Genomic DNA, 17,361 nt, shown 5'->3' on the forward strand with positions numbered 1-17,361 from the left:
CATTTTGCACATTTTAAAGCACTATAGAAATAGGAACTATTATTAGCTATAATAATAACAATACTTTAAAGTTTAGAAAGCACTTTGCAAATGTTATCTCATTTCATCTTTGTATCAATCCTGGGCTATAGGTACTATTATTATCCCCTTTTTACAGGTGGAGAAACTGAGGCAAACAGAAATTAAGTGACTTGCTGAGTGTTCCAGAGGTAGAAAATGCCCAAGGCTGGATGTAAACTTGTCTTCCAGACTCTGGGCCCAGCACTCTCTGCACTAAATGATTAATCTAAGTAATCTCAAAATCCCCCATTTGGTGAAACTTGAATCTCCAGTTATAGTAGAAAAGCTCAGGGTTCACAGCTGCTAGTACAAAGGCTCTGTTTGTTTTGTGGACATCCTGAAATGAATCGTATCATGGACCTGGAATTTGTTGTCTGCATCAGGGTAAAGAACTTGGAACTATTCTGATGCTGCCAAGCTTAAGTTCGGTATTGTCAGCCACACTACTGGGTCATCTCAGAACCCTAGATAGGGTTCAAGGGGACCAGTCACATCAACAAGCCACTACATGTGTTGTACGGGGTACTGGGAACACAAAGATAGCAAGGAAACGGTATCTTCTCCCAAAGAACTCCCATGTAATGGAATAATAGGCTGAGAAGGGGCTCCCCAAAGCAGAGAGAGCTTGAAACCCTCCTCCCAACACAAAGATAGTCCTCTGCTTAAATAAAGAGCAAAAATATTCAGAGACAAACTAGAAGGAAATCTGAACCAAAGACTATTTCAGAATTGGAGTTAGGGAGTTCTGCCATGCCTTCCATTATCCCAAGTTGCGTGCTCTCTGACACACAGACTTCTCAATGCCAATTGTTCTCTCAGCCAGTGCTTTATGATTATGAAACACAATTTCTAAGGAATCCAAATTATAGGGTGGAGAGAGCATGGGAGCTGCCTGTAAGAACTGTCACAGAAAGCACCTCCCCAAAAAAGCATGATCGGAAAAGGAGGACCTCAAACAGCCTGAGGAATGCCCTTTTTTTTTGAAAAACTCCCTAGGCTGGGAAGAGGGCACTGATTCCTACAAGGATGTAGGTGAAAATAACTTGGAATAATGGGGCTGTGTAGAGGGACAGCAGCCTTCAGAGGACGTGTCTGCTCTACTGCAAAATTTTATTTCTTAAAAAAGTCACAATCAAAAAGTACTGTCAAACATGGGATGAAGAAAGTGTAACAGGCTGGGGGGGACGGAGACAGCCAGCTTCCTATGGAGGCAGGCTTATGACTCATGAGCTACTGAGCCATCCATGAAGGTCCCAGCAGATCTTTTCAGAGCAGTGACACGTGAAGTAGCCTTAGTTGGAGTTTCCCTTCCGCTATAGGAAGGATACCTTCTACCTCATCTTTCTTCCCCACTGTGGTTTTTGTGACTTGAGAAAGCTTGGGTTTCTTGACTGTCATTCTTATAATTCCCAACCCTTGCAAAAAACAACCCAGTAATAAAGCAAGGATGGACACACCTATGATAAAATGGTGAACATGTTTATTAGCCTCTAAAGTATCAGACAAGTAACGCAAAACAAACGCAGGACCAAAAGCAGGTGGATGATGGGCTCTGAGGTCTCTTTTGACAAGAGGTGTGAAGACGGGAGCTGCGTACAGTTTACAGCAGCTCCTCCTACGCTGAGCTGACATCTCTTATGAATAGAAAACGGTTACGTTTGGCTCGGGCTGCCAAAGATCCGGAAGACTTGCCTCGTGTTTGCGGGATCCCTTTGTAGAGCTGTGAACCTTGCTGCAGGAGACTTGACAGGGCTGGGTCAGCTTCTCTGCAACCCTGAGCAAGGTTTCGGATCGTAAGGAAAGCAAGCGCTCTTCCCTTGCTTCCCCTAGGTGTTCCTCCTCAAGGGGTGTGATAGAACATGGAAGAGCAAGGCACTTCCCCCCCCCCCCCCCATTCAGTCTGGCTGGCCCTGTGGTTTGTTACTGGCACAGGCCCCTAACTCTGGGACCTAGACCCGGAAAACTTCAGCTCGGCTAGTCAGGAATATACCGGGAAGAGAAACTCCCCTAGCCAAGGATCCAGACAACCTTACCTACATATGCTAGCAGAACTGGGAGTTACAAGCTAACTCCCTAACTATGTACAACTTTGTGTCTGACATGCACACCATGTGGGATCTTCCCCGAGACTTGAGCCAGAACAACAAAAATACACAAACTCACAATACAAAAGAGCTTGATAAGATTTTTAAAAATCCCCCAAACATGCAGCTTAAAAGGGGTACAAAATAAAAATTCTTATTCTAAGCATTCAAAAGTCAAACACAAAAACGGTGATCCAACCCAGTGTATGAAAATCCAGGCATCCTTATAATATTCGGCATAAAAAAACACACTCTCCTGCTGCGTGTTTACGTGATGTTTAAAATTTCCTTTTAAACTCTACAGCAATGGATGGCAGACCACGCATTCACAGAAACACTATTTCTTACATTATACAGTGTAAAAGAGAAAAAACATTTTTATTTATTATTATACTTTTTCTTCGACAAGTACAGATGTGTGATAGAGGCTGTGGCAAAGTCTTGGAGGAATCAAAACCAGGTGGTGCTTCATTCAAGCCTGAAATAGAAAGGCAAGAACCAGGTTAGGAAGAAGTTGCGGATCCCAAATGAGTTGCCTGCTTGTCCACCCTGTGTTCCTTCTGCTACCTGCTTGGAGATGACATATTAATTCCAGCTTTCCTTTCTGGTGTTGGTTGGGTTGGTCAGAAAACAAGGTAAGGATTCAAGGGATCACACAAGAAATAGGACAGAGCACTGGGCAAGGTCAGAGTCAGAAAGACCTGAATCTAAATAATCTATCAGAAACCATATGGCACTGGGCAAGTAAGTCACTCAAATCAGCCTTGATGTCCTTGTCTGTAAAATGAGGATAATAATGGCACCGACTTCCTAGATATAGAGTTTTATAAAGCTCTTTGCAAACCTTAAAGTGCTATATAAAGGCTATGAGAAATTTTCAGGACAAGCAAAAAATTACAAGGATGATAACAAATGGTAAAGATAACATAAATATCACATATTACACACACACACACACACACACACACACACACATACACACATCACATATAAATATCACATTATATGGTAGGCAGCCAAAACTACAACTGGAGGCAAATTTGTATCAGAGGACGCTTTTATTAAGAAAGAGGAAATTTAAGGGTTATACTTATAGTTCAAGAAATTAGGAGATGAATGAATTAATACATCAACACATATCATCAGAATAAAAAAATAAAATTGAAAATAACAGGGTCACATTTGAATTTGAATGGAAATCTTTTTAACTCCTGCTCTAACATACTATCATCACCTATAGAGAATCAAGAAAAAACTATATACACACACACACAAATAATATGTGTGTGTGTATATATATGTATATATACACATATAAGGAATACAATTTTATCAGCCAGTCAATGTGCATTTATTAAGGGCCTACTACTTGCCATGGTTTAACACTGTTAAACACTGGGGATGCAAAGGCAAACTATAAATAGAAAAGATGACAATACTCGAACAAGTCTCTGATGTATTCGTCACTCTGTAGCACATATTGCCTTTTTCACTCACATATCCCGTCTGTCTCTTCTTACAATGAAAAAGTGTAAAAGCAAAGGTTTTCTGTGAGGGTGCCTTCAAGTAACAGATGCACAAGCTTCAGAAGTAAGTCATGATTGTTGCTGTTGCTGTTTCCAATTCCATTCCTCCCAAGGATGCCCTGCTACATCTGGTAGTCTGTACCTGCTCTTGCATTAAAATTACCCAGAATTATCAGCTTGTGCTCTTTTGGCACACTGATGAGGGATTCTAGGTCTTTTATATAATTTTGATTTGATTTCATCAGGGCTTGTAATGGTGGGAGTCTCAACATTAATGGTGGTGGTGTGGAGTTTTCCTGCAAGTGGCAATTGCATTATCATGAGACTGTCATTCGCTCCTTTTAGTAGACATACAAGCTTGCTGACTAGATTATATTTTGATTGCAAAACCTTTATCAGCTCTGCAGCAATCCTCTTCTCTGCAGCCAGTTGTGCCTTCGGTCATCTGGCCTTCATTTGCTTGCTTTGTTTCACTTGGGGGTGCTATACCCAGCTATTAAACCTGCTCAGTTCTCTAGCAATGAGAGTTGTTCATCCTTCAGATCTCCTGGATTTCATATTGTCCATAAGTGTGCAACACATTGCATGGAAACATGAAACAAAACCAAATGTTTTTGTACTATTTTTGACCGTAGGGTGGGACTCCCTCCTGCCATGGTAAACAGGCCAGGGTTGAATGAAGGAGACTGTTTTAGGGCACCTTTTCTAGCCCCCTCCTCAAGTCAGGAGGGGAGCAGCAATCCTTAAAAGGCTCCTCAGACACCAGGGGGCTGCCGAATCCCACTGCTGCTTCCGTCTGGTGCTAGCTATGGGCAGGATTGTGACTACAGCTCCCTGTTGCTTCATCATGTGCTTGTCTTTGGACTTTAAGGCAGGTAAAGATGGTCAAATGGTCCGGGTGGTGCCTTGTGTCTTGGTTTGCACATGAATTAGATTTAAGTGAGGAAGAGGTGTGCAAGGCCACATAGGAAGAGGATGTACAAGGTCATCAGCCTCACTCTCTCTTCTTCTGTACCCTCTATACCTAAGACTTGATTTTCGGCCCAAACAGCAAAGCTCTCCAGCTGGAAGGATCCTCAAAGTCCCATCTCAATTTTCTGACTTAAAAAAGCAAATAGGATGGTCAGTTAAAAAAAAATACTACATGTCTTTTGTGGATTTCAGGCTGGAAGAGACTGTGGCCAGGTAGCTGTCCCTGCTGTCAGCAGCCCCTTGCACACCCGATCACGTGGAGGTCACTACCTGCGTGACTGGAGAATTCTTCCCCCCTGCTTCACAGCAAGCACCTGATAACTTAGGATATCAATTTTTGTCACATTGTGAATGCTAACCTGTGAAGAGACTGTTCTTCTCTAGCAGGAAGAGGTTTTGCTCCATCTAGCTTTCTGAAAGCCTTTCTTCCCAAGTGTTTAGGAGGCCTTTTCTCTTGAAGGTAAGAAAGAAATCAAAGATTCACAGACAGAGGTACAAGGAGACCTCGGCAGCCATCTAGTTCAATACTGACTTTAGCACACAACCCCTTCTTTTACAGAAGAGAAAATGGAGAGCTAGAGAATTCATAGCATCCCAGAGGTGGAACCTTTTCATTTCACAGAGAAGGAAACTGAGGCCTGAGGAGTCCCAGCGGCTTGCCATCAGCGTTTTCTCCACCAACATTTACAGTTATAAAACTAACATGTTTTGGAGTTCATTCCTTTCTGGCAGAGACTCCTTGCCTGCTCCCTGAGCACCCCACTCCCAATATACTCCCCAGCACAGGAAGGAATGCGGATGAACCCCACCCTCAAGTACTGAAAGAGCACACAGACACAATTAGCCATCTGCTATCCAGGACGTGTGAGGGAACGTGAAGGATGGGAAATGTAGCACAACTGACAGAGTGTATTCCTGTAAGGGGAGTGGGGATGGTGGGAAGGGCTGAACACTTCTCCAGAAGGGCAGCAGGACCTACCAGGGATCAGCCTGGGGCCAGACTTCCCTCTCACACTTTCTTCTCATCAGGGTAACTATAACTAGCAAAATGCCACAAGAAATATTTAACCAGATTTTTAGTAAAGAGTTTAATAAAGCCTAAAAAAACACGACGGATTTGGGACTGACTGAATGTTTCAGCCCAAAGAGTTGTCAGTAATGGCTTCTTGGAGGGAGATCTCCAGTGGAGTGCCCAGGAAATTAGCGCTTGGCCCTGTGCTGCTCCACCCAGTTATCAATAACTTGGAAGAAGGACCAATAGAATGCTTATCAAACTGGCAGTTACAGGATGCTGGGAGGGAGAGCAATGCAGGATGACACTGTCAAAATCCACAACGATGGTGACTAGCTGGAATTGTGAGCAGACTGAAGAAGGAAAACTACTAGCTGTGAGATCCCGAGAAAAATCACTCACCTCCCTCCACAGCTCAGCTTTCTTGGCTTGCACAAAGGGGACTGATAACCATAGCCCCAACCTCTCAGGGTGATGGATGGTGAGGATCAAATAAGATTCTGGGTATTAGGTATTTTGTGAAATCTTACAAGTGTGCAAACCATGAGACTTTGGCTACCAGAAGTCCCTGGGCTATGGTGAGTAAGGTATAGCTGTCCTTGCAATGGGAAAAACCTAAGCAGGCTGGAGGGGGATCTGCACTGGTGCAGTTAGGGATGAAGTGTCCAGGTAACAAGAAGAAACATAACATCCATAGCCAGCGCTATCTCCCTGCAGCTAAACCTCACAACATCTCTGAGAGGGAGGCGTGACAGAAATTCTGAGCGTCAGTATAGGAGGAGGAAGCAGCTGAGAGGAGAAAGATGATTTGCCAGGGTCACCTAGCTAGCAAGTGAGAAGGCAGGATTCAAAATCAGGTCTAATAACAACTATAGCCATTTATATATCATTTTAAGGTTGGCAAAGAATTTTACAAATATCTCACTTTAGCCTTACAACAATCACAATGGTGCTATTATTATCCCCATTTTATAGATGAAGATACCAAGGCTAAAAAGCTGTTAAACATATTTTGCATTTGAGGCAAGATTCGTATCCTTTTTTTTAATCCAAGTGCAGGGCTGTGAGAAAAAAGTCAGCTCTTCTTACATGAAAATTCCTCCTTCATAAAACCTTTTGGAATGGTCTGGCTGGTCGCTCCATATACTCACCAGTAAGCTGCAGTCTTACAAAACAGCTCATGAAACCAGCAGCCACTGCCAAAGATTGTATCAATACCCACAAGACAAAGTGTAGCCGCCATCACACACCTGGTACCTGGGAAGGAGGAAGAGATGTACCTGTGAACGTAAGTCACCAGGGCAATCCTCTCCAGGCACCGCAGGATCCCTGGTCTTAAACCAGGGGTGCTTAGATTTGGAGGGGTCTGAAAACACTCCTGAAGCACGGGGAAAGCGCTACATTTACTGTCAGAGAACCAAGAGTCCGAATCCCAGTGTGGCCACCGAGAACCTCTATGCCGTTGGCCAAATAATTCTCTAGCTTTTAGGTTCCTTTTCTGTAAAGTGAGGAAGTTGGGCCCCATGATTATAAGGTCACAGACTCAGAAGAGGAAGTCACATAAGTCATGGAGGAATATACATACTATTCAGACTGCATGTCTCTAAGCTAGCAATTGGATTCAAGTACTTTGGCTCCAAATCCAGCAGTCTTTCCACTGCACCATGTCCTAATTCAATTTTAAAAATCATTTACTAAGCAGCTGTTGTGTGTCCCAAACTAGGTTAGGCTCTGGGAAAGCAACAACAAAAATGAAACATTCCCTGCCTTCAAAAAGTTTACATTCTACTGCAGGAAGACAACAAGGACACAGAGAAGTCAATACAAAATATTTTCAAATGAAATACAAAGAAACTTACCAAAGAAATACAAAGAATACAAATTTACTTTTTTTTTCTTTTTCTTTTTTTATGCTGAGGCAATTAGGGTTAAGTGACTTGCCCAGGGTCACACAGCTAGGAAATGTCAAAGTGTCTGAGACCAGATTTGAACTCAGGTCCTCCTGAATCCAGGGCTGGTGCTCTATCCAGCCATCTAGCTGCCCCAAGAATACAAATTTAGAGAAACAACCCAAAATATCTGGAATTCCTTAATATCTATTAGCTTCTATGGGTCAAATATGCTCTCAGAGGGGAGAAAAAGACCAGTTTCAGGCAATCCAAGTTCTCCTTTCCTAGTTTTACTTGAAATTAACAAAAAGCCCCATATGTTTATAAGCAAATGTGAGGAGATACAAAAGAGCCCCCGTCCTCAAAAGCATACAATCTATATAGATATATAACATATATCAGATTGCTGTCTTAGAGAATGAGGAGGGAAGGCAGGGAGGGAGAAAAATAATGGAAATCAAAATCTTATAAAAATGAATGTTGAACACTTTTTACATGCAATTGGAAAAAAATAAAATACTATTAGGTAGAAAAATATATTTAAAATGCAATAAATGTAAATCATCTCAGAGAAGGTAAAAGTATAAGAAACTTTGTCTCAATAATACAATTGTTTTCCTTTTAGACCTAGACACATCTAACCAAAAGATAAGAAAGAAGGAACTGAACAGAATTCTTCAGTTAATATGACACATCTCTGGTAATGACTAAATGGAGTATACTTTTTTAAAGATATACATGGCATCAGGGGCAGCTAGTTGGTGCATCAACCCTGATGTCAGGAGGTTCTGAGTTCAAATCTGGTCTCAGACACTTAACACTCTCTAGCCTTGTGACCCTGGGCAAGTCACTTAACCCCAATTACGTCAGGGGGGAAAAAAGATATACATGGCATCTTAACAAAAACTAACCATATGGTAGAGCATAAAACCCTTGCAAACAACTAAAGAAGAAAGCAGCAATATTAAACACATCCTTAAGTGATCCTAATGCAATAAAATCAAATGCAGTGTTCTACAAGAGTCTCCCATCTCTGTAAAGGAATAAAGGGAAATACATGAGGTACCTTTTCCCATGTCTCCTTAGGACCAAACTTGGCTACTATAACAATACTGCAGTTGATCTTCGTAACTAAACTGTTGGTGTCAGTGTGTATGTTATTTTCCTTGTCCCACTTTCTTTGCATCAATTCACTATCCTATCTTCCTATCCGCTTCTCTGGATAATCAATATTCATTATATTTTTATGACACAATAATATTCCATTATGGTACTTTGTCACTTTGATTTTTTTTTTAAACTAAAAATTATTTTCAACTCAAGATTCTCTTACTCCCCACCTTTTCCCTTCCACCACTTCTCCTACCCACCGAGAAAGTAAGAAATATGATAGCCCTTATATTATGCAAAATATATTTCCACACCAGGTATTTTGCATTAAGCAACCAAGAAAAGTTAAAGTGAAAAAAAATAGGCTATAATAATTACTCTGATTATTTGGAAAACTAGATAAATTTCTGAAAAAATAATGATGCTTAGATTTCAATACAAAAATTTAGATGTGGTCTAAGCAAGGAAAACAGTGGTGGAAGCAACCACTTCCCTTCCTCTGGAGACTAGGCCTCTTTTAATGCAACTTAAAAGGACGTCAGTTTGTAGTCATCTAGGACTCCCAAAGATCAATAACTCTTACTAATAATCAATCCAAGGGAATTTTTTATCTGACCACATCTTTCCCATCCTATATATTGTCAGTGCCTTAAGACTCATGAAAGTCATCTAAAATGACAGGACTGAAGGTGCTCTCTGCATCATTTAGTGAACAGGCCTTTTCCAGGTTTCATTCTTCAAATCTCTGATTTCAGGGGAAATGGATATTCCAAAGGCTATTGCAATTGCCAGTCAGGTTGTATTTGTCCCCTTCGTTCACATCTTTACTGTGTACTTCTTAATGAACTATAAGCAATGGCTTCCTGCCTGTTTTTCTTGCCTCTAATATCTCTCCTCTCCAATCCACCCTGCCCTTGAAAATCCAGAAGCAGGTATAAATGTCAGCACAGCCTGGACATTGTAGAGCATGCCCCCAAAAGATTAGTTTCTCCACTTTTTGAAATTATCAGGAAAAGGGGGCAGAGCACATACAACATATAAAGGGATATTCTGCAACGGTACCTCAGAGCTCCACATAGTCCAACCCTTTCTATTATTTATAGAGGAGGAAAGTGGGGCCAAAGAGATTAGGGGGCTTGCTCTTGATCAAATAGTAAGTGGAAGAGCTGAGATTCAAGCCCAGGTCTTTGGACTCCAAACTCAACATTCTTTCCATGGCTTTATGCTTTGGACAAGGAGAGGGGAATTAGAACAACTCCACTTATCCTAATGAGTCTTGATTTGAGAATTGTTTTTTAATTGATAAATTTTGTTTTCCCAGAGTGGACAGTCCTAAGTAAACACTGGTAAAAACCCCTGAGTACAAGTGCCAAGTATTGAGACTGATAGAGCCCAGGGCATTTCTGTAGTTCATTGATTTTTGAGCTAAAGGAAGAGTGGGCTGTGACTTCAAGGTGGTGCTGATTCTCTGCTGTTCACAATTCTCCACTGTTTACTTGGCTTTTTCAGTTCATACACATCTTTCTATTTTTGTCTGAAACCCTCTTGTTGGTCATTCCTATTGGCAACGCAGGATTTCATTATATTCCCATGCCCCAGTTAGTTTAGTCTTTCCCTAATGGTTGGTCACGTAGCCTCTCTCCAACTTTTTGCTACTCCCAATTGAACAGCTGTCAAGGTATTTGCACAGATGGACCCGTTCTTCCTGCTAGTAAACTCCCTGGGCCATAAACCTATTAGTAGGATCACTAGGTCAAAGGGGAGGATGCAATTTGGTAACTTTTCTTGAATAATTCCATGTTGCTTTTCAAAATAGTTGGATGGACCTATTCACAGCCATGACTTAGCATGCTTGTCTTCCCACAGCCCCACCAGAATATTTATGTTTCAGCTGCAGTTACTAAATTAGATTTGTGAAAGAGAAATTTTATCCCTCATGGGAAAGGAACTCGGATTGAGATGCGGCTAGATTGAAAAACCTGATATCATCTTCTTCCTCACTAAAAAGCACTTCCAAAATTCCCTGTTTCTGTCGGGGGCACCCAAGTTTCTCTATCCTACAGGTTCACAACCTTCGCTGTAACTCATTCTTCATACCCTTTCCCCCATATCCAGTCAGGTACTGAGTCTTACTGATGTCTATTCACTTCATGGCTTATATGCACCCTTATCTCGCCATTCACACCTAGTTCTTGACCTTCACCTCTCTCCTAGAGTATGAAATAGTTTTTCTAAAAAAAAAAAAAAAAAAAATCTATCGATATATGTATATATATGTATATATATATATATATCTACATATATCTTTTGTTTTATATCACCTAGATTTTTTTCTTATATCTCCTGCCCCTGCAGCATCCCTTATAACAAAGATTTTTTTTTCCTAAGAAAAAAGGAAGAGGAAGAGAAAAAACAACCAGCAAAATAGATAAATACATAGGAAAAAAATGGAGTTTTCCTTATCTGTGGATCTGTAAAGGAATGGCCTTAATCTTTCATCTTCTTACCTGCACAGTTGATGAGATTCCCTACAGAAATCCCCCAGACTTGTCCTTACCAACTTGTCTCCTGTACCTTTCCAAATTAAGTTTGCTCTACTCCCCTTCTTGAAGTAGCTCCAATCAAACTGGATTACTCTTTCCCAGCAACCAGCAGCCATTTCCTCTTTCAATGTCCATACATTGGCCAAGCCCATCCTTATGTGTCTTTTTCTGCTTCTGTGCCCAACACCTGGAAACTGCACCTCACCCTCCTGGCCCATTCCCTCCAGAATTCCTGCCATTCTTTACATCCCAATTCCAATGCAATGTAATCCTCAGATGTGATGACTCATTTCTAACTTGGGATGAGAACCTCCAAATGCATATTTCTCTTAGATAAGACACATGCAGTATACAACAGTCTCACAGTCCCAAAACAGTTCTTTGATTCAGTGTTTCTCAACAAAAAAAGGCTAAAAACAGTCATCTTTCCCATCAGAAGTAAGTACTCTTGCCTCTCCTGGGGCATGCTGAATGAAAACTCTGGTCCTCCCAGAACCACTGCTCTTCCTTCTCAAATTGCAAAATGTTCCCTTCCTGCCCTTTTTAGTAAAAAAAAAAAAAAAAAATGCCCATTAAAGAAAGCTGCTATACCTCATGCTAGCTCCCTCTCCCCAGCAACATTTTCAGTCCTTGCCATCAAAATCAGGATTTGAAAGGGCATACAAACAGCTTTTCACCAAAAACTTACTATGTATTTTACATGACACATATTTTATGCTAGCTCAATACAAAATAAACTTTGCTCATTCATGACAGCCACATAACTTACCCTGCTTTTATTTCTTCACCTCCCACTTATGTTCTGACTCCGGATTCTACCACTAGGCTGGCCCTAACTTCATGGTTATCAAGAATCACCGCTCCACTGTGAAGTCTTGATTTCTCTTTTTTTCATCATACTGGCCTCTCTGTGTAGCTTTAGAAGCTGTCAAGCCCACCAACCCTTTCTTCTCTCCTGGTTTCTCTGACATTGTTCCCTTCTGGGATCCTTAGTGCCTTGCACATAACTGCCATTTATTAAATCTACCCTAGATTGGATTGATTCTCCTGCTACCTCCCTGAATGCCTCCTCTTAGTCTCTTTGGCTGAATCATCACCTATCTTCCACCCCCTTAAGAGGGCTTACCCCAAAACTTTGTTTCAAGCTGTCTTCTTTTGCCTCTCTACATTGATCAGCTTGTTGGAAACGGATTGATTATTCTCTACTTAGATGATTCCCTAATCTCTACATCTGGCCCGCACATCTTTCCCAAGCTCTACTCCATCACTAATATCTGGTTGCACTCCTTTCTGTATATCTCACTGATTCCTCCAACACTTAAAAACCACATAAAAAATGAATTCCTTCTCTTCTAACCCCACCCGGAACATTTTTGTTTCTGTCAAGGACACCATCCTCCTTCTAGTGACTCAGATTTGTGATCTGGAATTATTGCTGACTGCATCTTTTCTCTTACCTCTCCTAGCTGTTGTTAGATCCGTCTAACTGGACTTCCGCAGCACCATTTGCCGGGCCCGATGAGGGGCATGGGGAAGGGGCCCAAGTGATCTCTTTGGGATGATGGCTAATACTTTAAAGTCACTTCATAATAAAACCCTGGCAACAGGACCAGCAGAGTCTGCTGATTCCATCTATTTCCCAAAAAAGGGCACACCTAGAACCAATCACACCCTATGGAGCAGGAAATCGGCTCACAGGATATTAGCTGGACTAGATCCCAATAGAAATGGAAAGTAAGACCTTTACTAGGACTCTGTGCAATGGAAGATTCTTGAATGGCGAGTCAGGTTCATTGCTGTTTTCCATCCCCAAGGCCTAGAGCACAGAAGACTCAAGTAAGGTTGGCTAAATGAAGTGAAATGGCCGAGCCATCTGAGACCTCTTCAAGGATACATGTGGTTCTTTGGGACAGCTGCCCTAGGTCTGCCCTCTTTGCTGATGGACACCTGATGGAAATGGCCCCTAAAACCTGTCGCCTGGCCCCAGAACCAGACAGGGCAGCTGGCACCCACCAGGCTGCACTCACAAGCGCCCACCCATATCTTTTAGATGAGAAGCATCCAGAAGCTTTGCCCAGGCGCCTCTGCTTCAAGAAAAGGGACGAGATGGCCAAAGGGAGGCAGGGAGGCCAGCCCCAGAGGCAAGGGCACTACTTACACAGTATTCAGCAGAACTGACGGGACTTCCAGCCCTGAGAAGTAGCCTCGGAGGGAGGGAGCCAGCGCATCTGAAGGGGCAAAGGGAGAGAATGAAATGTGAGCCAGGCTGTGCTACCCCTGCCCAGCCTCCCTGCCCCGGCTGAGTCCCTGGCAGGGTGGGAGGGGGAGAAACAGCCCTGAGCCAGGAGTGTCCGGCCATGGCAGCTAGGCTGCACCCCTTCCCCCCCAAATACTAATTCCAGCTTGTGCTTCCCTGGTATTTTAAGGCTTCCCTAGCTTTTTCCTCATGGCAGAGAGGCAGGGGAACCATTTTTACACCTTATTACAGACAGAATGAGCCCAGAGAAATGACAGGACTTATAGCCACAAGTACACATAGCCACAAGGGTGAGTAAGTCAGAGGAAAGACTTGGACCCCAAACTCTTGACTGCCCTCTTTCCACCAACTCCAATGGCTCCTTGGAGTCCCTCAAATTTTGGGGCGGTTCTCTTAGCTAAACCAAGGGCAATGGGGAGGAGGGGGCTTCTTCAACTGTTGCCAGTGTCCCTTTCTCCAGACAGGTCCTAATAAGGTGGTAAAGCACTCTCAGACACTTCAGAGAGTTATCTGTGCCCCTTCTCTGTCTTGGAAAAACAGGGATGGTGACCGAGTCCCTTGCTCCTAAAGAGAAAGGGAATTATCCACTTCCTGAGTCACCAAGACTGAGGACTAGAAGGGCTGACAGCTAGCTCACGTAAACCATTTTCCCAAAGCGATGACCTGGCAAGGAACCAGGGGGCTGCCTGTTTGGAGGAGGGAAGCGAGGGGATTTCTGTAAGCAGGATGTTGCTTTATCATGGAAAAATGCATCTACTTTGATAAGCTAGGGCTTCCTGGAAGGGACCCAAGTAAGTAACCGGGAAAGGCAGAGGGAAAGGCAGAGGCAGTCCGTCACCCAGACAGCCAGCGGCGGGCGGAGCCAGAGGTCCTTCTGCAGGACTGCTCCTGTCTTGGGATTTGTGACTATCTTTCTCTCTGACCCCAGCCCCCAACTCCCTGGGTCGTTTGTTCCCTGAAAAGGAAGCAGTTACTGCCTTTGGCAGGATGTCCATTCCACCCACTGATGTCGGCAGTATCCCATCTCACTGGGTTTGAAAGGAATACGATCTTAAAGATGGACAGCAGGCAGCCAGCTCGAGGGCTAGGAAACTAAAGGGAATTTTCTATGTCCTTCCCCACTCTGCAGCAAGGGACCTTTGAGTCCACCAACGGTGATTAGGGGAAGCCCACTTCTAGTGGGGCTTGACCTCTCTAGTTCCATAAGAGGGGTCTCGGGTCAGCGAGGGGAAGGGGCACTTTCCCTAACTGCCCCATTATCTGTGTGAGCCATGGGTCAGGGGCTGGACTTGGTCAGGTCTGCCCTTGGAGGAAAGGCAGCCCCCTTCTGACTGTCCAGCCAGAGCCTCCTGAAAGAAACAGCTGGTTGAACGGGAACAAAGAGAACAGGAAGCGCCTCTGGGAGGTGGTGGGATAAATGAACCGACCGAAACCCAAGTTAGAGAAGGAGAGGTGGAGAAAGCTGGGAGAGAACGGAGGCTGATGATTTCTGAAGCCCTTTTCCCACTTGGAGTGGTCAGTGAGGAGGGAGAATCCTCTGTTTTGGGGAGGCCAGGAACAAAAATGACTTCTCCCTCTTGTTGACCTGATTCAACTGGTTAGAGCCGTCTTTCAAAAGCATAGTCTAGCACTCAGAATTTACAGAACCTCAGGAAAGGGAGGGATCTTGGAACAAGGAAGGTTGAAGCTGAGAAGGGCTCTTAAATCTTGGGAGTATTATAGGTAGAAATGGGCGGTCAGAGCCGGGCTGGCCCTTAAACCTTGGAGGATCATGGGTAGAAATGGGCTCTTAGAACAGGGGAAGTCAGAGCTGAGGAGGACCCTTAAACCTTGGAGGATCATGGGTAGAAATGGGCTCTTAGAACAGGGGAGGTCAGAGCTGAGGAGGACCCTTAAACCTTGGAGGATCATGGGTAGAAACAGGGCTCTTAGAATGGGGGAAGTCAGAGCTGAGGAGGACCCTTAAACCTTGGAGGATCATGGGTAGAAACAGGGCTCTTAGAATGGGGGAGTCAGAGCTGAGGAGGACCCTTAAACCTTGGAGGATCATGGTAGAAACAGGGCTCTTAGAATGGGGGAAGTCAGAGCTGAGGAGGACCCTTAAATCTTGGAGGATCATGGGTAGAAACAGGGCTCTTAGAATGGGGGAAGTCAGAGCTGAGGAGGACCCTTAAATCTTCGAGGATCATGGGTAGAAACAGGGCTCTTAGAATGGGGGAAGTCAGAGCTGAGGAGGACCCTTAAACCTTGGAGGATCGCAGGTAGAAATGGGCCTCTTAGAACAGGGAGATCAGAACTCAGGAGGACCCTTAAATCTTAGAGGATCATGGGTAGAAATGGGCCTCTTAGAACAGGGAGGTCAGAACTCAGGAGGACTCTTAAATCTTGGAGGATCATGGGTAGAAATGGGCTCTTAGAACAGGGAGGTCAGAGCTGGGCTGGCCCCTCTCTGCATCCTAAGCTAAGCCACAATTCCCAAGGGAAGAATACAGCTGAGATGAACCTCTGGGCTCTTGTTCTAGCCTCACAATCGCAGTGAAATCTTAACAGGACCAGAGAGGGAGGCCAAAAAGTGGCCCAGGAGGAGACCCCCAGCTGGCCTTTCTTTCCCTTGGAGAGCACCTCCAGAGACCCACGCCCATTTAACCCCATCACGGGCATGTTGGAAGAGGGCACCCCATAGAACCAGAGTCCGAGCTTCCCAGGAAGGCTGAAAACAAAGAAAGAAAGAAACCGAGTACCTACCCGTGGTTCACGGCTTTGTGCATCTGAATCCACTTGCTCATTAAGCAAAGAGCAGAGCTGGAGTGGCCTTCCTGGGACAGGTGGTGAAGGAAGGGGAGAGGGGACAGACCCCCTACTACAGGTGGGGGCCAGGGGACCTAGGGGTGACACAGGAGAATGGGGACGGGGTTCTAGGTGCATTGGAGGACAGGGCTGGTGCAGGGCTGTGATAACTGGTGCCTCCCTGAGAAACGGCTGAGGTGCCCCGCACCTGATGTGATCAAGGCATCAGAGAGAGAAAAGAGGAAGAAGACGGCTTGTTTCTGTGTGAGGAAGTGTGATCTCGGGGCTCTCTTACCTGACCGTCCCCACCTGGCCCTCTTGGGTCACGCTGCCCTTTGGGGGTGCCCCTGCCTCCCTGCCACCAGCCCCAGGAGGCTCAGGGACAGATGCGATGGCTCTCAGGGGCCGGATCTGAGCCGGGCAGGGCTGCTTTAGCTAGCTTTCCTTCCTGCCGGCGTCCCCCCAGGGACCAGCACAGAGCAGGTGACGCAGAAACGCCTGCTGGCCTGGGCGGCCCTCGCAGGAAAGTGGGCAGCCCTCGCAGGGACGCAGGAGGCCGAGGGGCGGCCCTCCAATAAGGGCCAGGAGTTTTATTTGGGGGTGGGAGCCAGGGCCCGCGGGGTGCGACCCACAAGCTCCTCCTGGAATCCCCGGAGCTTCTGAAAGCACGCCGCGGGGTGGCCGGCGCACCGGGGGCCGGTGTCCAGAGGGAAAGAGGTCAATGGCGCACAGAAAAGATGAAGGGCACTACCTAGGTCTTCGTGGCCCAGCCCAAGGAGGCCGCAGGGTTTCTCTATCAGTGGCTTGTGGGAGCAGGTGAGGAGACATTGATTTGCTGTGTGACTTTGGGCACATCCTCACCCCTCTCTGGGTCTCGGTTTCCATCTCGGGAAGATGAAAGGCTGATACTGGGGGGTCTCTAGGACCCCATGAGGGACCTCTGTTTCCCCTCCTAAGATAAAGGAATGAAGGGAATAGATGGCCTCCTCCAATTCTGAATTATAAACTATCCAGGGGCAACGGGTGGGGTTTATGGGTACAGATTCCATCTCCGGCTGCCAGCATCGGGCACCTACTGCTTGCCCAGGAGCAGAAGGGCCTTTCTTGGTCCCTGCAGTTCT

The 17,361-nt window shown here is 44.8% G+C and overlaps 1 protein-coding gene across 1 annotated transcript in view; it reads right to left on the reverse strand.

The window, feature by feature from the left end:
* Positions 1-1,523: 1,523 nt before the first annotated feature.
* The window catches only part of RBPMS (RNA binding protein, mRNA processing factor), a 172,845-nt gene continuing 157,007 nt past the window's right edge, over positions 1,524-17,361 (reverse strand). Inside the window, exons 7-9 of the mRNA XM_051965782.1 lie at positions 16,199-16,335; positions 13,355-13,424; positions 1,524-2,622 (exon numbers count right to left, since the gene is read on the reverse strand). Of these exons, the coding sequence (XP_051821742.1) occupies positions 2,617-2,622; positions 13,355-13,424; positions 16,199-16,335 (213 nt within the window). The 3' untranslated portion in view covers positions 1,524-2,616. The remainder of the gene's footprint in view (positions 2,623-13,354; positions 13,425-16,198; positions 16,336-17,361) is intronic.

The sequence above is a fragment of the Antechinus flavipes genome, chromosome 6, assembly GCF_016432865.1.
Source record: "Antechinus flavipes isolate AdamAnt ecotype Samford, QLD, Australia chromosome 6, AdamAnt_v2, whole genome shotgun sequence".
Taxonomy (NCBI): Eukaryota; Metazoa; Chordata; class Mammalia; order Dasyuromorphia; family Dasyuridae; genus Antechinus; species Antechinus flavipes.